Source organism: Prionailurus viverrinus, chromosome E1 (assembly GCF_022837055.1).
Source record: "Prionailurus viverrinus isolate Anna chromosome E1, UM_Priviv_1.0, whole genome shotgun sequence".
NCBI classification, from domain to species: Eukaryota; Metazoa; Chordata; class Mammalia; order Carnivora; family Felidae; genus Prionailurus; species Prionailurus viverrinus.
In genome coordinates this window covers 19,713,465-19,735,515 of record NC_062574.1, presented here as the reverse complement: position 1 = coordinate 19,735,515, position 22,051 = coordinate 19,713,465, and the positions used below count along the sequence as shown (strand labels likewise).

Genomic DNA, 22,051 nt, shown 5'->3' with positions numbered 1-22,051 from the left:
TTCCGTACAAATATTATTTGTCCATGTTGGAAATTATTTCCTTAGAATATATTGTTAGAAGTGGACTTATCGGTCATCTTCAGAAAAGACTTGAGATGTGGCAGAGGGAACTTTAAACTGTAAAAGTGTGGAAGAAGACAACAGGAAACACTGGATAGGAAGGAGTTTGGTGGGGGTGAGGGGTAAGTCATTGGACACTGGTGTTATTGAGTGACTGGTGGTCAAGTCCAGGCCTTGCCCTGCGTTGTGGCCAGGTCTTTATTAAACCATGTGTTGTGGAGTTGCAGGCATATGTATTTATTAGATTCATGGGATGTAAGAGGCTTTGCGTCTTTGTGGAAGGTAACAGTTTTCTCCCTTTATTTTAGTTTGCAGGAAAGCCGTCCATTTTCAGTTGATTTTTTCAGGAAAATAATCCAGTTTGAAAAGGAGCAAGTAAGTGTGCTGTCAGTGTGTTCCTTGTCTGGGCAAATGAGTTAATGGTTACCAATCTCTGGCAGCATTTCATCATTTAAAAAGCTCTTCTTATGTACATGGTGTACATTTCTGGTCTCTTCATCTAACCATTTTTCAGAGAGATGGCTAAGGAATGGTAAGGAAAGAAGACAAAGTACATGTCTGGAAAGTGGAAAGCTCAGCTGTTACCTCATACAGGAAACTCTCCCTGCCAGGTTGGGAGGTGCTGCTTCCTCCCACCCGAGCATCCCATTTGTCTCTTGTATTGGGTTATGAGGTAGATAGTAGGCACTCAGCAACTGTTGCTGGTGGGTTTTTTTTTAAGTTTTATTTATTTATTTATTTTGAGAGAGAAAGAGCATGTGCATGTGTGAGCGAGGGAGGGACAAGAGAGGGAGAGAGAAAATCCTAAGTAGGTTCTATGCTGCTAGTGCGGAGCCGGATGCGGGGCTTGAACCCATGAACCGTGAGATAATGACCTTAAGCCAAAACCAAGAGTCAGATGCTCAACCAACTGAGCCATGCAGGTGCCCCTGTTTCAGGTGGTTTTAACTGAACTTGTAAGTAAGGAAAATTACAAGAAAGTCTCAGTTTAAAAAATAATATAGGAAGGGGTGCCTGGGTAGCTCAGTTGGTTAAGCAGCCAACTTCAGCTCAGGTCATGATCTCGCGGTCCGTGAGTTTGAGCCCTGTGTCAGGCTCTGTGCTGATAGCTCGGAGACTGAGCCTGCTTCCGATTCTGTGTCTCCCTCTCTCTCTCTGCTCCTCCCCTGCTTGTGCTCTATCTCTTTCTGTCTCTCAAAAATAAGTAAATGTTAAAAAAAAATAAAAAAAAAATAATATAGGAAAATCCAAATGTGTCTGTAATTCTGTCACAATAATGCAGCCAACCATATTTATTTTAATTGTTTAACTTTTTTGTTTACACATATACACATAAGATTTTTTTCATACAAGAATTATTTCTGACATACATGCCATGTGGAGGTTCTTTCTTCTTCTTTTTCTTTTTTCAATATTATTTTGTAAACACATTTCCTGTGTTTTCACATGGTTATCATTTTTAATGGTTGTAGTATTATTCTTAAACGTGTAGTTTTCTTAACCAGTCCATTACATACAGGTTGTTTCCAGATTTTTGATAATGAAAATAAGAGTGATGTAAGCATTTTGTTTATACAGCTTTTTTTCCCCTTTATTCTTTTGAATAATAATTCAGGTTCTTGAGATAAATTTCTGGGATTGGAGATAATAGTTTTTTTATGGCTCTTTGTATACTGCAAGATGGTCCTCCCAAAGAAGTACATTTTTTAAATTTGTTTCTTTAATTTTTTTAATGTTTTTATTTTATTTTTGAGAGAGAGAGAGATAGAGTGCAAGTGGGGAGGAGTAAAGAGAGCATAATAATAACCAGGCTTCAGATTAATAACATAATAGTTATGTGTCTTGGGCAATTCTAAACCTTGGCGTCCTCTTCCATAAAGGAGGTCATGATACTGGTTTCAGAGACGTGCAGGTTACAAGACCAAAAGGGGGTACCACCAAGAAGGGGCTTTGCATTGTCCTTTGCCCGTTATGAGCCTTTAACAAAGAGTGATTCTGTTTTTCATGTATGTATATGACATGAAGTTAAGTTGATTTTTTATAAACGAATACAGTGTTAGGTGAAGGGAAAGTTTTTTTAGTTATTTTGAGTGGGGGAGGGGCAGAGAGAAAGGCAGAGGGAGAGAGAATCCCAAGAACCTGCACTGTCAGTGCAGAGCCTGATGTGGGGCTCAGACTCAAGAACTGTGAGATCATGAGCCAAAATCAAGAGACGACACTTAACTGACTGCACCACCCAGGTGCCCCTCGTCAGCATTTTAATTTAGTACTTGTAGTTGCTCTAAGAGGTATTATTGTTTTATGGGTGGGGAAACTTAAAGTCAGAGGGTTTAAAAAACTCGATGCAGGTGATATAATTAGTATTCATATAGGCTTTGCTTTCACATAATAAGTTTTAAGGTGGACATAGTTAATATGTGCCAGAGTCCAGATGCGCCAAAGCTACAGGGAGTAAACCTGCCCAATTTACTTACTTAAATCCTCCTCTTCCCTCAGGTCATTCAGATATATTTTCCTGTGAACCTGCCCGTGTTCCCCCAACTGAGAATTAATCAGGCTTTTTTCCATGCTATCATAGCAAAGTGCTTTTATCACTGTTTGACATTGACTTCACTCTGGTGTCTCCTGTATTTTGACTTTCCTCTGAATACGTTGAGAGCCAGGCTGTGTTCATCCTACATCATGAGCCTTCTCCCCTACAAATACCTAATGGGTGGTAGCTGTTTAACAATGTGATTGAAATGAATTTGTGACATTCTGAATTAGGCTTTTGAGGCAAGATTGTCTGATTATTTTGTTAGGAATCCTGCAAGATGGTGAACTTAAGAGAATATTATGAGAGGGCTTTGAGAGAGTTCGGATCTGTAGATTCTGGTAAGTAAACTTCAGTTACAGACACATCTGTTTGCATGTGTGGTCTGTAACCCATCAGTGTGGTTGGAACAGTGTTTAATTCTCTGTGGGTCATGGCCCTTTTTGAGAATAAAGATGGTATCCTGTTACTGCCTGCTCCCTTACTTTGTGCATAAATACTTACAGACATAATTTGGCTTATAATTTCAAGTTCACAAGATTAAGAGTCTGTGGGTCTTCTTTTAAGAACTCTGGATTAGAGAAAGATTTGCTGGGTTTGATACTCTTAAAAATGTGGTATTTGTAAAGGAAAGGTTAATGTAGGTTAGAATAAGAGTGGGAGTGATAGCAAAGGTAGAGCGGGATACTAATTGACATTAGTTGTCACTGGCTGTTGCCACGTTGTCCTCATTGAGGACCCACAAAACGTATTTCTGGCTGTAGGTATGTCATATAAATCCGTTTACTTATGAAGTCAAAAATATCATATAGTGCTTAAATTTAGATTAAAAAAATACGTTAGCTTTTACAAGGTTTTGAGCAGACTTTCTCCTGGTGAGGTGAATGAAAATGGCATTTTTCATAACCTAAGCAAGTTTTATTAAGTATTATAAGAAGGTTATAATGAATTCATTGAAACTCACTTTCACCTTGAAAGAGACTCAGCAAAATCCTCCCGCTAAAATATTTAGTATTTTTGGTTTATGAAATACGTGGATTGTCTTGATTTAAAATGAAGGTTTTCACTTAAAAAAAAGTTTTGATACTTCTCAGTGTAAAGAAGCTGAGAGAGGCATTGTTTCACGTAGGGCTCTAGGGAGATAATAGCAACAAGTTCAGCTTCTTAGAAATCTTATATTGAATCAGTATTAAATAGTTTATATAATAAAGCTTTATCAATGATCCAGTTGTATGTTTACAGTAATAACATACTGTTTTCCTTTAAAGATCTTTGGATGGATTACATCAAAGAAGAACTGAACCACCCCCTTGGTAGACCTGAGAACTGCGGGCAGATATATTGGCGAGCCATGAAAATGTTGCAGGGAGAGTCAGCAGAAGCATTTGTAGCTAAACACGCTATGCATCAAGCCGGCCATTTGTGACAAGAGGAAGAACGTAGCCCCCTTTGGGAAATAGCATTGTAAGCCCTCTTGGCCAGATTTGTATTAGGAGTTCATCTGCCGTTTGTTGAGAGATAGCAGACAAGATGGCTGTCTGATTTTGGGACATGCTTTTTTAGTTTTGTTAGCGTGTTAATTTTTAATTCCAGAAAAGAGAATTGCTATTTAGTGGCAAGAAGCTACTTGTTAAGGTCTGACCTACTACTGTACGGTCCTAAATGTTTCTCAAAATATATGGAAATCATACAACTGAGTTTTTCTTGTTACCCTTGGTCAAGAATGAGTAGCTCTAAACTGTACCTAGGGGCCAGTAGTAATGGAGGAGAAAGTACAGTTCCATTTGTTTGTTCTCTCCTTATTAAAAAAGTATACATGGGGCCCCTGGGCGGCTCAGTTGGTTAAGCGTCCGGCTTCGGCTCGGGTCATGGTCTCAGGGTTTGGGAGTTCGAGCCCCGCATTGGGCTCTGTGCTAACAGGGTGAAGCCTGCTTGGGATGCTCTTTCTCTCTCTCTCTGCCCCTCCCCTGAGAGCATGTGTACACCTTCTCTCTCAAAAAATTAAACATTAAAAAAAATATTAAAAAAAAAGTATACATGGTGTACATTTGTTGTAGGAAATATAGAGGGAGCAGAGTAATGTGGAGAAGAAATTAAAGCATCCTATAACCTCATCATCTGGAGTTAAACTCTGATTTCCTTTATGACATTGGATTTATACTGTTAGATTACTTATTCATTCACTCATTAAGTGCCCACTATTAGCAGAAAAGAAGGGAAGCTTTTGGGATGGAGGTAGGGTTTGGCGGGACAGCTGGACATCCTGAGAGAGCTTGTTGAAGCAGCAGAAGAGGATGCTGGGTATTGGGAAAAGTCCTTTAAGAGGATAAAGACTTTACAAAAGTGTCTTCTGTCTGGGACTAATCTTCAGAGAAGTGTCTACAGTGGGGAGGTCCAGCAACAAAAGGAGGACGTGGGTAGGGTGTAGATGAGAGCAGTAGAGAAGGCCTTCAGAAGCCAGAGTGGAGGATGGCTTGGAGCAGAGAGGGCATTCTGGGAGTAGGGTAGGCAACTGTTTGAATTTTACATCCTTTAACTTAACATTGTGGTCACTGGGAGAAGCATTCAGGGCACCGGGAGAAGTGTAGTTTTCCTTAGCAGTATGTTTCACTTATGTTATTTTTCTATGTCATTAAATAGCCTTAAAAACATGTAATGAATTTATAACATTCCATTGTATGGATGAGCCATGACTTATTTTACTAATGCCTTGTGGTTGGATCTTGTATATCTGATTTTTTTCTTATAAATGCTGTTGATGATTCTTATAAATCTTTGTTCACATCCCTGGTTATTTCTTTAGGAGTGTGATGTTTGCTGGTAGAATTACTGGATTAAAGGGTGTAACTGTTTTAAAGATACTGATATGTACTGCCAGTTTGCAATGTATGAGAATACTTTCATGCAATGTAGGAAATGGTCAATACTTTACCTGCGGTGGGTATTAATGAAGTTTAATGTGTTTTTCCTGGTTCTCTTGTTTTTTCACGTTGACTATTTTTTGAACTTTTTTCTTACTAATTTAAAAGAATTTTTAAAATATTAAGAATATTAATTTTTAGTTCGTGTCTCCTTTGTTGCAAGTAATTTGCCCCTAGCTTTTTTTTTTTGTGTGTGTGTGTGTGTGGTGTTTTTTGATGCCCAGAAATGTGTGTGTATGATACCTATTCCTCTTGCCTTAGACAACTCATTTTCTTCCCCCCAACCAGTTAACTAAATTTTCTACAACACCATTTGTGGCTTTATCCTTTATCTCTACTGATTGTGGTACTACTTTTATTATATGTTGAGTTCCTAATGATATGAGAGTCTATTTTAGGGCATTTTTACTTTGAGATTTTGTACTCTAAATGTTGTTTGCTTGTCATTTGTTGTAAAATAAGAACAGTTTCCTCTTTGACCTTTTCATGGAGTCCTGGGAAGTTTAACATTCCCAATCCCGACATGGCATTTTTGTTTCAGGAGGGAGATACATGCTTGTAAGAGATGAGAGTGAGGAGGGTGGTGGTTGGCTCCTTAACGCAAGGCGATGAAGGTGGGTCACCTGGGATCATCCCAACACCTAGGTTTGGGGCTCATTATGCAGGTTGCGAAGGTGCATCTGGCTAGTTCACCTAGACCTGCCATGTGTGGCAATTTACATCTAATGAAATTATTTTCTCATTTACGCTGGCCACATTTCGAGTTCTTGATAGCCACACGTTTACCATAGTGGACAGCACAGATGATAGAGCTTTTATTTCTGCCATTGAAAGTTCTGTGGGAGAGTGGTGACCTGGATCCAATTAGATTTGGGGAAAATGACTCATGGATCAGAACAGCTCACACATTAGTTGGCCACATTCTTTTCCCTGCAGGAAGGTCTACATAGAGGAGAGAAAAAATACTGTGTATCAGCGGTTACCCTAATTTTTTTGTAGTAAAAACTTTTATTTAAATTTTTAAACTTGAGTGTGGTTGAGACAATGTCAACATTAGTTTCATGTGTACAACAAGGATTCGACAACTCCTGCTGTGTGGCTGTGCTCACCACAGCATGGCCACCATCTGTCACCATACAGGTCCACTACAATACCATTGACTGTATTTCCTGTACTGTATCTTTTATGCCCATGACTTACTCATTCCACTACTGGAAGCCTGTATCTGCCACTTCCCTTTGCCCACTTTGCCTCTCCCCCCACCCCCATAATGCTAGTTTTGTTCAAATGTCTTTTATGGTTTATAAACCCATCCTTACAGGGAGATGAAGGAATAAGCTCCCTAATGTCCCGAAAGGTTGTCATAAAGTGGCCTAGTGAGCAGGGAATCCCAGCTTCTAGCTTTTCTATTTCATTCTTAAAATGAGTATCACACCTTGAGCACCGGTATGTTATTAAGAGTTTAGGCAGCGTGGGGAAAGGCAGGGAAGGGTTCCTCCCCAGCTCAGGCCCTGCCGATCTGCTACTGCCCTCAGCTTGTAGAGGGCCAGACTTTGAGCATTAAAAAATTGGAGCCCAGCCAGACTACAGTGACAGCACCAAATGTTTAGGGTTACTGTGACCGTCATACCGTGTCTGGACATCGTTTTCATCATCTGTCCTGGTTTCTAAGAACTGTCATTAACTTAACGTGGAGAATCACTGGGCTGCTGAGCTGTCTCATCCATTTGTGGGTGGGTTATAGCCCAGTTCCAGCCTGAGTTCTACGGAAACCTGTGACAAATGTGGTTGGGTCTAAATTGCATTCAAACTTTTGAGAGCTGAGCTTTGTAGACTAACAGGTAGACTCGGGTAATTGATTAGTCTAACCAGGGATTCGAGATTTGGGGGCTGAGGCACATCATCAGCGTGGTGGGGTAGGGATAACAGCTGGCATTTCAGACCCTGCTAGTCGCCAGCCCTGGGATGTGCACCGGCAGGAGCAGGAGCAGGAGCACGAGGAGCGAGAAGAATCAGAACCCGGGACCCTAGGAAGGGGGCTTGGCTGTCGGGCGCGCCCCGCCCCTCCCGCGCCGCCCCGCCCCTGGCTTCCTCGTGACCCGTGTCCCGCCCCGCTCGGCCGGGAGCACCCCCGGCTGATTGGCCCCTCCGCGGCGTATCCTCCGGCTGGCAGCCAGGCGGGCGCGTCACGTGGCCGAGCAGCGTCCAGGGCGCGGAGGCGCGGGCCGCCAGGCATGGACCATCAGGCCGCCGGAGCCCGGGCGCTGGGGGCCGCCGAGCCGCCTCGGGGGCCGCCGCTGCCGAGCGCACGGGAGGCGCCCCCCAGCCCGGGGGTGAGCGCGGCCGCCGCCTGCGGCGAGGGGCGGGAAGTTTCGGGGCTCGCGGGCCGGGCAGGGCCGGGCGAGGCGGGGCCGGGCGGGGGCCGCGGGGCCGGGCGGGGGGCGCCGTTTGGGCGCGCGTTCGCGCTGGAAACGGCCGGGCCGCGGCGGCGCGCGGCCGCGGGGCGGGGCCGCCGAGGGCGTGAGTGGGCGAGCGGGAGCGGAGGGGAGGCTGGCTGTCCCGGGGGCGCCTCCGCCTACTTGCTAAATGGGAAGCGCTGCCGATGACCGAGAGCTGGGGGCCATTGCCCGGGGCCTGGAGCGAGGCCAGGTGAGGGCGGCGAGGAGCCCGCCGTCCCCGCAGGACCTGTGTCCATGGGTGGGGATGCACAGCTCACCCTGAGCACCACATGATGTCTCATGCGCTCTCCTTTTCTGTTTACTGAAACCAAAGGCCCGGCTTGACGCAGGGTTTCCAGAAACTTGTTTTCATTTGCGCGCCAGACAGCTCCTGGTTTTCCAAAGACCGTTATTACGGGCATCACCTGCCCTTGTTTACAGTCAGTAAGTTCTGCTAGATGGCGAGCTCCGTGAGGGTAGGAATCCCCTGGTTACTGCTGTTAACCCGGCGCCTAGCTTAGGGCCCGCCACGATAGACAGCTATTCATCGGAGGAAGGAATGGAATGCTTGTTTAAGCATCAAAGATGGTACTAAACCAGAGTAAGATATGAAAGATGTAGCGCTAGTGAAAACAACAAAAAACAAAAAACTTCCGCGTGCAGATAGGATGGACTGATTTTGTCAGGACGTAGCAGGAAGGGATGTATGCTTTTTCTCCAAGGTGACAGGGTCGGGGTGGGGGTGCCTGCAGAGGTGTGGAGGTGAGGCAGTACCCGACAAATGGCTGGGAGCTGGGGACGCAGAGCCTCAGGGCCAGGGGAGAGAACGGTGCTCAACAGGTCGACGGGCTGTGATGGGGAGGTGGGAATGCCATGGTCAATTTTATACTCCTGCATGGAGGGCTGTTGAAGATTTTTGAGCAGAGTGGCGATTGATGCTGTCAGCTGGGCAGGGGGCTGTGACAGTGGTCCACCCGAGGGGTCCGACCAGCTGACCTGCAGTAGTGACCCTGGGTTGTCATTGACTACAGAAGAGGGAGTTTATTCCTTAAATCTGGGGATGACGACATCATGAGCTAATTGGGGCAGGTGCCAAGTACAGTTTCGATGTAGGGGCAAAGAAGGTGGATTTAAATTCAACAAATGTTACATTCCTGCTCTGTGCTAGGTGTTTTCATAAGTGTTATCCCCTCATAAGCCCCTTGCAAGGTCAGGACAGTCATCTCTGCTTTCCCCAGAAGGAAACCCAGGTATGGTGGTTGAAGTGACGTATCCAAGGTCACACCCTGAATGAATGGCAAGAGCTGGGATTAAAACCAGGTCTTCGGATGCAGGCTGCGAACATTTCTTGTTCCATTTAAAGTGGTCTTGGAAGGGACAGGATTTCAGGAACTTCTGAGTGATGGGAGCAGAGAAGCATATGGTTGGCTGTGGGGGAAGAAGTATTTCCCTTCAGTGACACTTAGGAACTAAAGCTCTGTTGCCCCCATGTATCAGGAGACAGAAGTTGAAAGAATGTTGAGTTACTGAAAAGGTATAAATGAACATGGAGGTAGCAACTGTGGGGAAACAGCTACCACCCCTAGGGCTGAGGGAACAAAGGAATGAGGTTGGAATGATTACAGTTTACAGGCTCAGGGGCACCTGGGTGGCTCAGTTAACTTAGCATCCGACTCTTGGTTTTGGCTCAGGTCATGCATGATCTCACTGTTCGTGAGTTCTAGCCCCGCGTCAGACTCTGTGCTGACAGTGCATAGCCTGCTTGGGATTCTCTCTGCCCCTCCCCTGCTCGCTCTCTCTGTCTCTCTCAAAATAAATAAGTAAACTTAAAAAAAAAAAAAATTACAGGCCCAGAAGAGAGCCTTAGCAGAGCTGAAATTCCAGTCTCGGAGGAGGAAGCACAGCCCCCAAGTACTGCTGGGGTCTCTGAGCTTGGACGAGGAGGGGTCCTGAGGGCCTGGGAGAGAGAGCCCAGTGATGAGGTTGCCTCTGCAAGTGTTGGCAAAGTGTAGACGGGATTGAGCGGAAGGCGCTGCTGCCGCAAGGGCGGAGTGTCGCTGGGGTGGTGTCTGCAGAAGGAGGAAAGGGCGAAGCCCTTGGCTCCCCAGCCTTGCCACATCTATAGGGCAAAGCAGAGGTGTGGGTCACAGCGTCCCAGCCCCACCCTCACAAAGGTGAGGACGGAGGGGTGGGTTTGGGGCTGCAAGGCAATAGCTTAATACTGGGGACACCCCAGATATCCGAGTCCTGGGTAATTGTTTCTTCTTCCTGCAGGCTGGCTTTGTCCCAGCTGACCACTCCGGTCAGGAGAGAGACACTGAGAAGGCCGTGGATCGGCTAGGCAAGTAGACGGTGGAGACTGGGCTGGATGTGGGGGGAGACCAAGGAATTGAGGAGAGGGACAGTCCCTGTGTCTTCTTTACCTTCTCTTCCTGGCCAGTTCTCTTTGCTGCCTTTTCTGCCTAGTGTTTCCGTGGCATCCTCCTTTGGAAGCCCCGCTGGAGCTTCCTGAAGGGAAGGCCTCACCTTGTGACCAAACCCTTCCCTTCTGTTGAGAAAGACACCACAATCCTGTCTTCATATTCCAAATGAGGAAACCGAGGCTCAGAGTAAAAACGAAAAAAAGATTGTGGTAAAACACAAATATAAAATTTACCACTTAATAATTTTAAAGCGTACAAGCCAGTGGCGTTTCGTACCTTCACAGTTCTGTGCAACCACCACGCTTATTTAGCTCCAGAACATTTTCAGTACTCCAAAAGGTCACCCTGTGACCGATAAGTAGTCCCACCCCATACCCCCTTCCTTGAGTGATTCCGCCCCCCCCCCCCCTCCCTGCGCCAGACCATTAATCTTTCTGTGGATTTACCTGTACTGGACAGGCGAATGTGAGTTGCGTGCAAATGGAAGGGTACGCTACGTAGCCTTTTGTGTCTGGCTTCTTTCACTCAGCATGATATTTTCAAGACTCATGTAGCATGAATCAGTACATTCCTTTTTATGGCTGAACAGTTCCATCATCTGGATATACTACATCTTGGCTGCTTATTCATCAGTTGATAGGCATTTATGAGTTGTTTATACCCTTCGGTGATTGTGAATGATGCTCTTATGAACACTTTTGTACAAGTCTTGCCTAAATACCTGCTTTCGATTCTTTTGGGTATCCGTTCAGGAGTGGAATTGCTGTGCTGTGTGGTGATTTTGTGTTTAAGTTACTGACGAGTCGGTTGAGTACACTTCAGCTCAATCACACAATTCAGAATTGACAGAACTGGGGTTTGGAGCAGGGTAGTTTGGCTCCAGAACCCATGCCCTGACCTATGACTTTTGTGCTTATAGCTGGTATTATTATACACTGTTAATAGCATGGCTGTTTTTAGGCTGATTCTTTTCCCAGCTCTGACCTGGCACCACCATGTACTTGGGGTCCATTATCCTTCCCCAGACTTTTATTCTATTATCTTAATACCTTTTGAAAATATACCTTCCAGCTCTCCCCAATATCAGGAGGAGGAGACGTGGTGGCTGCCTCTGTGGCTGATGGGTTCTGCTCTTCTGCCTGCTTTCCTCCCACTGCCCCTTGTCCTGTGCTCTTTGATGATGAAGAGAGAAATACACGAGTAAAAATTCAAGTTTGTGTTATGAAAGCTTATCATCTGCCAGATGTGCTTTGCCTCAGTTACCTGTAAACTACTTAAATATATAAACTGTGCTTGATTTGCTTGATTCCCTGTGTGCATGATAAGACCTGACAATTAATGTCCTCGTTGAAGGCAAAAGATTTTATTGAAAAGAAATGATCAATCCTACTTCGAAAAATGTAAACAGAACATTTTTTTTTAAGGGCTCAGGTGGCTAAAGAACTCTGTATGCTTGTTTTACTCTTGCCCTCTTAGTATGTCTGCCAAACATTTTCCAAGCACGTGAGTAGTCCCTGTGTAGTTGCTAGTGGTTTTAAAACCTTCCTTCTGTTGATTTCTTAGCCAGTGGAGCACAGAGCATCCCTAATGGTAGTCCTGCCCATGGTGAGGGCACCCACTCGGAAGAGGAAGACTTTGCCGTGGAGGATGAGGATTCTGATGGGGACCTGAATACCTGGGAGCTGTCAGAAGGAGTGTCCGACTGCCCGCCCAAGGAACAGGCTGCTGATCTTTTTAACGAGGACTGGGACTTGGAGTTGAAAGCAGATCAAGGGAATCCGTATGGTAGGTGTGGTGTTTCTAGGGTCCCAGACCAGGTTACCTACCAGGCTACCCCAAAGGCTGACAGTTTGGATGAAGGACCCACATCTGTGAGCTCAGCCTGATAACCTTTTACAGAGCTGAAATTTCTGTGACAGCTTCTCTTTCATGTTGGGGGAAAATTGCAAATTTCACAGTTGACTTTATAATGCATCAGTTTTAACATGAAAGCAATGTTACTCTCTTAGAAATGTCTGTGTGAATCTAGCTGCTGCAGACAGCAGTGCTCTTCTGCGGTTGCTTCCTCTGCACTAAGAACCGTCCTCTGAGAAGCACAGCTTGGGCATGCAATCCTTGAAGGAGGGCTCTGCCTGTGTACTGAAAAAAAATTTTTAATGTTTATTTGTATTAGCGCGAGCGCGTGAGCAGGGAAGGGGCAGAGAGAGACGGAGACAGAATCTGAAGCAGGCTTCAGGCTCCGAGCTATCAGCACAGAGCCCGACATTGGGCTTGAATCAAGCACGAGCCGTAAGATCATGACCTGAGCCGAAGTCAGACGCTTTGGCTGAGCCACCCAGGCACCCCGCATGTGTATTTTTAAACAAAGACATGGCTAGTGTCTGTCCCCTAGACATTTTTTGGCTATGTGTCTCACCTCCCCTTCTCCTTTTAATCTGTTTTTTTTTTTTTTTAATTGCTTGCAGATGCTGATGACATCCAGGGTTGCATTTCTCAGGAGGTCAAACCTTGGGTGTGCTGTGCCCCGCAAGGAGATATGATCTATGACCCCAGTTGGCACCACCCACCTCCGCTGATACCCCACTATTCCAAGATGGTCTTTGAAACAGGACAGTTCGATGATGCTGAAGATTGAGTGTGCAGCTTTTTTGCCTGGGGGGTGGGTGCACCCTCCAGATGAAGGCCTGTCTTCCTTTGAGGTGAGATGTCATATTTGAGGACACATTCCCAGTGATCCCTGAGTCGGGCACACAGACTGGTGTTAAATAAGGTCCCGATGTCCTCCAGTTCTGCTATTGTTGTTGTTGTTTTTATCGAGCTCCTCCTTGGAACGTGTGAGTGTTCGTGTCTGTGTCAGGAGGAGCTGTGTTCTTTATAAATAAAGGTAGAAAAAATTTGATTTGCTTTTGTCTCCCCCCCCCCCCCCCCCTTAATTAGATACTTATAGATAAAGCCTTACTCCTTCAGTTAAAGTTACCTGGCTTACATTTTTAAGGCTTGAGGTACTTGGACCCTTAAAAGTACTCTGTAAAAGAAAATAATGTTTTGGCCAGGGATTGGAATCCAAGAGATGTTGGTGACTTTGTGACTGATTTCTCTTCCTGTTGATGAAAAATTGACCGTTTACTCAGTTAACAAGGGCTTTCTGCAAGTTGGAACACTAAATGGCAAATAAATTAAGCCAGCAATTATATAGCCCTCAATTGGTATGAAAGGATTTTGAACTCTGCTTTCCATTTAATCTTTTACTCTTTATAATTACTTATATGAAGTCACTGTTTTTTTATTTTTTATTTTATTAAAGTTATTTTTATTTTTGAGAGAGAGCGAGTGAGTGAGCGCTAGTGGGGGAGGGACAGACAGAGAGGGAGACACAGAATCTGAAGCAGGCTCCAGGCTCCGAGCTGTCAGTACAGAGCCCAGTTCGGGGCTTGAACTTGTGAACCATGGGATCATGACCTGAGCTGAAGTCGGTTGCTTACCTGACTGAGCCATCCAGGTGCCCCTGAAGTCACTATTTTTTTAATTGCCTAATTTTGTTTTATTTTATTTTTTAAAAAGTTTTATTTATTTAAGTAATCTCTATACCTAACATGGGGCTTGAACTCACGATCCTGAGATGAAGAGTCATGTGCTCTCTGAGTAAGCCAGCCAGGTGCCCCTAAGTTGCTTTATTTTAGACATGAGAAAAAAAAAGACAAAATGTTTGGACTTCTCCAAGATCTCACAGCCAGGAAATGGCAGAACCGTGCCCTAAACCCATACGTGACTTTGGAGTCTGCTTTCCTTGGCTGTTCACCCCTGTGTGAGAACACGCCTAGAGGCGGGATCTGGGAACCATGCGTTGGCAGGTCTGCGATGCACCAGACTAAGTCACCTTTGCCTCTCTGGCAAGCTCAGGGATTGCTTCTTAACCTCCCTGCCTCCCTGCTGAAGCTGATTCAAGAACAAGTTTCAAATCTGAAATCTGAGTCAGCTCCATAGCGGTTAAATGAGCATTTAACCATTTAAATGCTTTTTACCATTTAAATGATTTTTCAGAGGCCCCACAAAGTGTGTGAGCAAGGCAGAACCTGATGAGGGAAAGCAGTGGCTTTCACTGTGAGGGGCCTCATGACCAAAACTGTCCTAGGGAGAAAAAATGTCTCCTCCACTATCCTTGCTGATGGGACAGTCATAGACCCTGTCACTATACTGCTCTGCCTTGTCTCCTCTTCCCAGTGTCAGAGCTGATTAGACCGGCATGAGAACAAGCATTTCTTTATTCTTTTTAAAAAAAATTTTAAAGTTTATTTATTCTGAGAGAGAGAGCACAAGCAGGGGAGGGACAGAGAGAAGGAGAGACAATCCCAAGCAGGCTCTGCGGTGCACGACCTGATGTGGGGCTTGAACTCACGGACTGTGAGATCATGACCTGAGCTGAAACTGAGTTGGACACTTAACCGACTGAGCCACCCAGGTGCCCTGCAATGATTTCTAATCAGTGTCCTAAAATGAATTGTGCTTTTAGGTACTCAAAATGAAAAAAAACAAACCCAACAACAAATATCTATTTTTTTAAATCTCTGCTGAACTGAGAAGTATCAATCTCATAGGGAGAGACTATTAATATTGCTTAGTTTGGCCTTGTACCATGTGCAAGAATCCTTTCTTCTAGTTACTGCCTCAGAAGGGGCCCATCCACTGTTGGCTAGTGGTCTTTGTAAGAAAATTCTCTGTTGTTTTGAGTTGAAATCTACCCCCACATGGTCCTGGTCTGCTCTGTGGTCCTGACTTCCTTTCAAATATAGGAAATTAGCAATCTTTTTTTTTTTTTTTTAAAGTTTATTTTAAGAGAAAGAGAATCCCAAGCAGGCTCTGCACTGTCAGCACAGAGCCTGATGTGGGGCTCGAACCCATGAACCCTGGGATCATGACCTGAGCCAAAATCAAGACTCAGACATTCAACCAACTGAGCCACCCAGGCACCCAGAAATTAGCAATCTTATCCTCTCTCTGGCTTTTTGTTTTCTAGCTAAACTGTCAATAGGCAATTGCATATATGTGTCTGGCATCAGAAGGGACAAGGAGGAGGGCAGAAGGAGAGGGCATGTTGTGGGGATTTTTGAGGTTTTGGAAGGTGTTGCAGCATTGACAGGTTGAGATTGTTCTGTGAGGGTGTGTAGTGAGGAGAGGGCTGAGGACAGAAGCTTGCAGTGCATTTGCAGCGAAAGGCTAGATGGAAGGTCGGACCCAGGGCCAGGCTGTGACAGTGGAGGAAAAAGAGAACCAGGTGAGCATAGGTGTCAGTCAAGCCAAATCTAAGAAGAGAGTTTTGTTTTTTTTAATTTTTATTTAAAAATTTGTTTTTCTTTAACATTTATTTTCAAGAGACAGAGACAGAGTGTGAGTGGGGGAGGGGCAGAGAGAGAGGGAGACACAGAATCTGAAGCAGGGTCCAGGCTCTGAGCTGTGAGCACAGAGCCCAACGCGGGACTTGAACTCATGAACTGTGAGGTCATGACCTGAGCTGAAGTCGGATGCTTAACTGACTGAGCCACCCAGCACCCCTAAGAAGAGAGTTTTAAGGAGGGAATGACCATCTTTTACAGAGAGCAAGTAAGATGAAGGCTAAAAAGGGCATTTTGGGATGTAGGAATTAGAAAGTGTTCATATAATGAGGCGCCTGGGTGGCTCAGTCCATTAAGCATCCAGCTCTTGACTTCGGCTCAGGTCATGATCTCACGGTTCATGAGATGAAGCCACGTGAGCATCGGGCTCCAGGCTAAGAGTGTAGAGCCTGCTTGAGATTCTTGCCCTCCCTCTCTCTCTCTCTCTGCCCCGCCCCTGCTTGCACCCTCTCTCAAAAATAAATAAACATTAAAAAAAAGAAAGTGTTCATATAATGTACTGGCTTGGGGCAGGTGCAGGGGTGGGGGCATGGACATTTCAGGCTAAAATGTTTTGGGGCATGCACGTGGCCACTTGAGCTGTGCCTTTGGCACTGTTGTGTCTCTTGACTGGGGGCAATGGTGACTTCCAGCCAGCTTCTCTCGGGGTGTGTGAGCCAGCCTGGGAAGAGGCAGCGATGGGAGAGACAAGAAGGGAACGGAGAGAAAGAAGCAGAAGGAAGCCAGTGGAGAAATGTAGGTGCCTGAGGGACTGTTCGGAGGAACAAGAGAGAAAACTTGATTCTGACCTTTCTTTCAAACAATGTCATTTACCAAGCAAGGAATCACAACTGACCACAGCAAAAATCTTGAGTGAGGGAAAGGAGAGTAAATACATGTTTATCAAGTGACCAGATGACATTTGTGATATGCCTTTGTTTCTCTCACGCCCTCTCTCCATGTAAGCATGCTGTTCGTTGCCTTAGTGGAGGCATGTGACACGGTCAAAGACAGCCAAGACATTTTTCTGTCTTCTGTTTTACAAAAAGGGGCTTATTTTCTTTCTAAATGTTTCTTTTTCTTTTCTTTTCTCCTCCCTCCCTCCCTCCCTCCCTCCCTCCCTCCCTCCCTCCCTTCCTTCCTTCCTCTCTCCCTCTCTCTTTCTTTCTATTCTTGTAAAGAGGCAACAGGTTTTGGACCAACAGACTATGTGTCTTGAAGAAAGACAGTCCTCAGTCCCTCTCCCCCAAGCCCCCTGGGTTGTGAGAAGAAAAATGCAGAAGACAGATCTGGGAAGGCTAAGAGCAGGTGGCACATGAGCCCTGCTTCCTGGCGTGTCCTGGGAAGTTAGGTCCTCAGAGCTTGACAGCTGTTGGTTCTCGTAGGCAGTCAGGACCATCTTGCAGGAAGGTGCTCAGGCCTCAAGCGTGCAGAGAACCTGATGGACCCAGAGGGGCCGTGGGACAGGGAGAACCTTTGAAGACGGACATGAGCTGACCTTGTGCCCACTGCCCCCACTTGGTACTGCATGAGGATGTAAGGAGAACCGCAGAGGCCCCGGTGGAAGCTCAGGGTTGGAAAGTAAGATGGTCAGAGAGAACGTCAGTTTTGCTTCTCGAACGCTGCAAATGCAAGAGAAGCAATATTAACAGAAACTTACCAGATGAGAACAAGTTATTGCTTGGGCCGGGGGATGTAGGTCATCAGCTCGGCAGAGATGGTGTATGGAAAGTATCATCATGGAGCGGGGGCACCTGGGTGGTTCAGTTGGTTAAACGTCTGACTCTTGATCTCAGCTCAGGTCTTGATCTCAGGGTCATGAGTTCAGGCCCGTCGCTGGGTTCCCTGCTGGGCGTGGAGCCTACTTAAAAGAAAAATTCAAGTATCATGGGTTGATTAATACCAGAGTGCTGGTAATTTTTTGTTTTTATGTTCGGTCTGGATGGAAATCTTTCAATTTTGGCACTGAAGCAGAAGAAACAGAACCATGCCATTCATAATTTCTGTAGGTAATTTTGTGGGGGTTTTTGATGGCTCCAGTGTGTTTCTGTCTGTTATGACTTTCTTCCCTTTGGGAAATTCTGAGGGAAGGCACCCTTTCACTCTAGCCCTAAATTAGTTTGGTGCTGTGCTTAACGTGGGGACAGTTTGGTCATCATGAGACCCCAGGAAGGTATAGCGGGTGAGTGAGTCTTCCCTCACTTTGTTCTCAAATACCTGAGTGGCTGGGTGGGTTGACCGTAAAGGCTGCAGCGACCACTCCTACATATAGAAGTGACTGGCTGGACTGAGCAAAGTTCCACTGCACTGAGGAAATTTGAGACTGCCTTCCAGGAAGACGGAAGCACATTCATTGGCTAAGTAAATACCTTGGTGCTGCACTGCCCTTGGTTTTCCAGAGTTTACCTTCTTGAAACCAATCTTCCATAAGATGGTTGGAATATGGAGAAGGAGAAAACCCCAGACCCTGGCTGTAGCCTGTCTGGATTCTGCCTCCCAGTTCTCCCAGGCAGACTCCCCACGCAAATAACAGAATGCTGGATCCAGAGGACTGTGTCTGTGTGTGTGTGTACACGTGTGTGTGAGCGTGGCAGGCCAGGGAGAAGAAGTTGGAGGGCGTGACAGGAAGGCAAGCAGCGGGGCTGGCTCCAACTTTGTTGACTTAGTGAGTCTGGCCGCAAAGCGAAGGTCTTTGGAAAGAACGGCCTCTCCGCTTCTGGCAGTTTCTACTGAGCTGGTTCCAGGACTGAGCTAGATCCTGCAGGTGTTTATGGGCAGGAGGACAGTTCAGTTGGGTTCCAGGGCACCAAGATTTTCAGAATGCCGCGAGGGTCTGTACTTGACAATGGCCCGTGGAGTAAACATAGTCATGGTTTCTGAAGAAGATCCTTCCCTCCACCTTACAGGGTTTTTTGGTCCTCCCCTTGGAGTCCAGAGAGAGAACGTTCCTCAGGAGGCACGTTTCCAATTCTGACCATTGCAAGGTGCAGTTGCTTTGCCTTAAAAAAAAAAATTTTTTTTTTCTGGTGAGATAATTTTGATTTCAGCAGCAATTTCCTCTGACCACTTCTGAGCTGTTGAATAAACGTGGCAGATAGAGAAGTTAGGGCCGTGTGTTTGGCAACCGCCGGCAGGTACCTGAATTTCTCCTGGCTGCTGCCTGTGGCCTTATTCCGATTCTCCAGCTGGTGGCAGTAGAGACCCATCGGCGCACTGCCTTCTGAGAGATCCACTGGGCGAGGGTCGCTGGAGCTGAAGCTGAGCTGGCTCAGGGCTACTTTCCTGCGAACGGGCTGCCCGAGGGTTAGCAATCCACTTGTGAATCCAGAGGCAGGATTTACTCCTGATTTTAGACGTGACATCTGTCAGGAAAGATTACTGTGAAATCTAAGGGAAGGGTCATCCTCGTTACGTGGCCCCCAACACCTACCCCAGAGTCTGGCGCATGGTGGGTGCTTAGCATATGCTTGCTGACTTCAAGCAAAGTGTGCACATATGCAAAGGAAAGGAAAACACGCTGTGCTGCCTCCCTGTGCCAGATGATATGTTAGCTGGTTTTCCTTATGAAGGAAGGCTTATTAATTCTCATTTTACATGGGGAGGAGTCGAGGCTCAGGGAGGTGAAATAATTGGCCCTTTGGCCTCACAGAGGTAGGATTTGACCCGTTATCTGGGCTTCTATGCTTGCTCTGCCAAGATGGGAAACACTGAGATTTAAGATTTTTAAAAAATGTTTATTTATTTTTGAGAGAGAGAGTGAGAGAGAGAGAGAGAGAGAGAGAGAGAGAGAGAGCGCACGAGTGGGGTAGGGACACAGAGAGAGGGAGACACAGAATCTGAAGCAGGCTCCAGGCTCTGAGCTGCGAGCACAGAGCCCAACGTGGGACTTGAACTCACGAACTGTGAGATCATGACCTGAGCTACAGTGGGATGCTTAGCAGACTGAACCACCTAGGCGCCCCAAGGAAAACATTGAGATATAGCAAAAGTCTAGGACAAATTTTGTTTCAGAAAAAGCAAGGGAATGCAATGCGGGTTTGATCTTTACTCATTGGTTTCTTTTTTTTTTTTCCAGTTTTTTTTTAATGTTTGTTTATTTTTGAGGGAGAGAGACAGAGTACAAGCAGGGGAGGGGCAGAGAGAGAGAGACACAGAATCCCAAGCAGGCTTCGCACTGTCAGCACAGAGCCCGACATGGGACTCGAACCCACAAACTGTGAGATCATGCCCTGAGTTGAAGTTAGATGCTGAGCCGACGGAGCCACCCAGGTTCCCCAATCCGTTTCTTTCAGAGCACCTGCTGTATGCCGTGTGCTGAGGACGGAGGGGTGGGGGACCTGGTTTCTGCTCTTGGGGGGCTCAGAGCCATAGGGCAGGGTGGCAGCATAGGAGGACTGCCCAAGCCCAGCGTGCGGTGGGAACCCAGAAGGGGAGGGCGCTCCAGGTGACCACTCCAAGAAGAGGGCCCCGGGGCTGAGCCCTTGAGGACTTGGCCAGGCAAGTAGTGGGGGGGATTGTCCAGGCAGATGCACTGCGTGTGCTTCGAGAGGACTCGTGTATTTGGAGAGCTGGTGAGGGATGTGGTGATGGTGATGGCAGGTGATGAGAAAAGGGGCCTGAAACCTATGCCAAGGGGCTTGAGAGGTGTGCAGCAGGAATGAGCCACGGGCAGACCCTCATTTTCAGAAGATCCTTCTAGTTCCCGGTGGAGCATGGTGGTGGGGGCCAAGATGGAAGGCAGGGAGCATCTGGGAGCTGCAACCTAGTGAGAGAGGGTGGTGACCTCAAGCAGAGTGATATCTATGGAGACAGAGGGACACTGACAGATCGGAACTGGTTATGGAAGGTAGAGCTGGCAGGAGTGGGGACGGACCGAGGGTGGGAGGAGGGATAGGAAGGAGTCTGGGAGGACCCTGGGGTCCTGGCTTAGGCAACTGGGTGGATGCCGTGGGCTCCTCCGTGTGCGTGATCTTTGCAGCCCCTGGACACTTGCACACCCAATGTTTGTAGAGGAAGGTTCTCTGTGCTCCACGTGTTCAACTTTGTTCTCAGGGTTTGGAGGATACCTCTGGGCGGTGCAGCCCTGTACCTCCAACGTGTGAAGGTCATGCCTCGGAGTACCCTTTGTATTTCCTATGCTTTTCTCTCTCCCAGAGAGAGTCCGTCAGATGCTCAGGAGATGGCACTCTGTCTTTACAGGGTGACTGGGGTGGACGTTCTGGTTACCTTTCCTACATCCATCCCTCCTCCTCTTGAAGACCACCCCTTTCTCCTGCAGCCTGTGGACCTTGGGAAAAGCTACCCCCACCCCTGGACATAGGGGCAGGGCATGGAGTTCAGGCCTAAGTTAACCCTCATCATGGAATCTCTAGTTCCCTGTATTAGTCTCCTAGGCTGCCTAACAGATTGCCATGAATGTGGTGGCTTAAGACAAAAGAAATTTATTTTTTCATGGTTCTAGAGTCCAGAAGTTCAAAGTCAAGTTGTCAGCAGGGCTGTGCTTCCTCCAGAGGCCCTAGGGGAGATTATGTTCTCTGACTCTTTCAGCTTTTGGTGGCTGCCAGAATTCCTTGGCTTGCAGCCACTCACTACAGTCACTGCCTCCTCTTCTTGTGGCCTTCCTCTCCGGGTCTGTCTTCTCTTCTGTCTCTTATAAGGGTGTATGTGTCATTGGATTTAGGGCCCACCCTCTAGTCCCGGGTGATCTCATGGTAAGATCCTTAACTTAATTGCATCTACAAAGACCCTTTTTGCACATAAGGGTCAGAGGTTCACATTCAGAGGTTCCAGGGCTTAGGAGGGAGGCATATCTTTTTCTGGTGGGAGGGGGCTGTCATACAACTCAGTGCAGCCCCTGCGGATGGCAAGACAGAATGAAACTGGGACCATGATGACATCATTGAGCCCCTGTCAACCAGCCCAGAAGCCTGCTTACTTTAGGACTTCCAGTTATGTTATTCAGTAAATCCTCCTTAATGCTTCAAGCCCATCTTTTTTTTTTTTTTTTAAAGTTTATTTATTTTTGAGAGAGAGTACAAACAGGGGAGGGGTAGAGAGAGAAGGAGACAGAGAATCCCAAGCAGGCTCTGTGCTGTCAGCACAGAGCCCGATGTGGGTCTTGAACCCACAAACTGTGAGATCATGACCTGGGCTGAAATCAGGAGTCACATGCTCAATCAACTGAGCCACCCAGGCGCCCCGCTTTAAGCCAGCCTGATAGAACCTTCCCCCATCACTTGCAGCTGAATGTGCCCTGACTCCTTTATGTGCCCATCTGTAGGCCGTTGGGTGTGAGGTCACGGCAGTT

At 46.5% G+C, this 22,051-nt stretch overlaps 2 protein-coding genes across 3 annotated transcripts in view; both read left to right on the top strand.

Annotated features, from left to right (window-relative positions):
* The window catches only part of UTP6 (UTP6 small subunit processome component), a 30,022-nt gene extending 24,374 nt beyond the window's left edge, over positions 1–5,648 (top strand). For both annotated transcript variants that reach the window (XM_047833082.1, XM_047833083.1), the window contains exons 17-19: positions 369–435; positions 2,862–2,934; positions 3,862–5,648. In XM_047833082.1, coding sequence (XP_047689038.1) covers positions 369–435; positions 2,862–2,934; positions 3,862–4,019 — 298 coding nt within the window. In that variant the 3' untranslated portion in view covers positions 4,020–5,648. The remainder of the gene's footprint in view (positions 1–368; positions 436–2,861; positions 2,935–3,861) is intronic.
* A 2,021-nt stretch (positions 5,649–7,669) lies between these two features.
* Positions 7,670–13,272, top strand: COPRS (coordinator of PRMT5 and differentiation stimulator). The gene is made up of 4 exons (XM_047833084.1): positions 7,670–7,847; positions 10,227–10,293; positions 11,939–12,160; positions 12,841–13,272. Exons 1-4 carry the CDS (start codon positions 7,749–7,751, stop codon positions 13,008–13,010), a joined length of 558 nt encoding a protein of 185 aa, XP_047689040.1. The 5' UTR covers positions 7,670–7,748; the 3' UTR covers positions 13,011–13,272.
* Positions 13,273–22,051: the final 8,779 nt, after the last annotated feature.

Excerpts from the sequence above, each read along its gene's own strand:
- COPRS (XM_047833084.1), top strand. The coding sequence starts at position 7,749 with ATGGACCATCAGGCCGCCGGAGCCCGGGCGCTGGGGGCCGCCGAGCCG. Across the intron at positions 10,294-11,938 it reads GAAGGCCGTGGATCGGCTAG|CCAGTGGAGCACAGAGCATC; the intron begins GCAAGTAGACGG and ends TTGATTTCTTAG. Across the intron at positions 12,161-12,840 it reads AGATCAAGGGAATCCGTATG|ATGCTGATGACATCCAGGGT; the intron begins GTAGGTGTGGTG and ends AATTGCTTGCAG.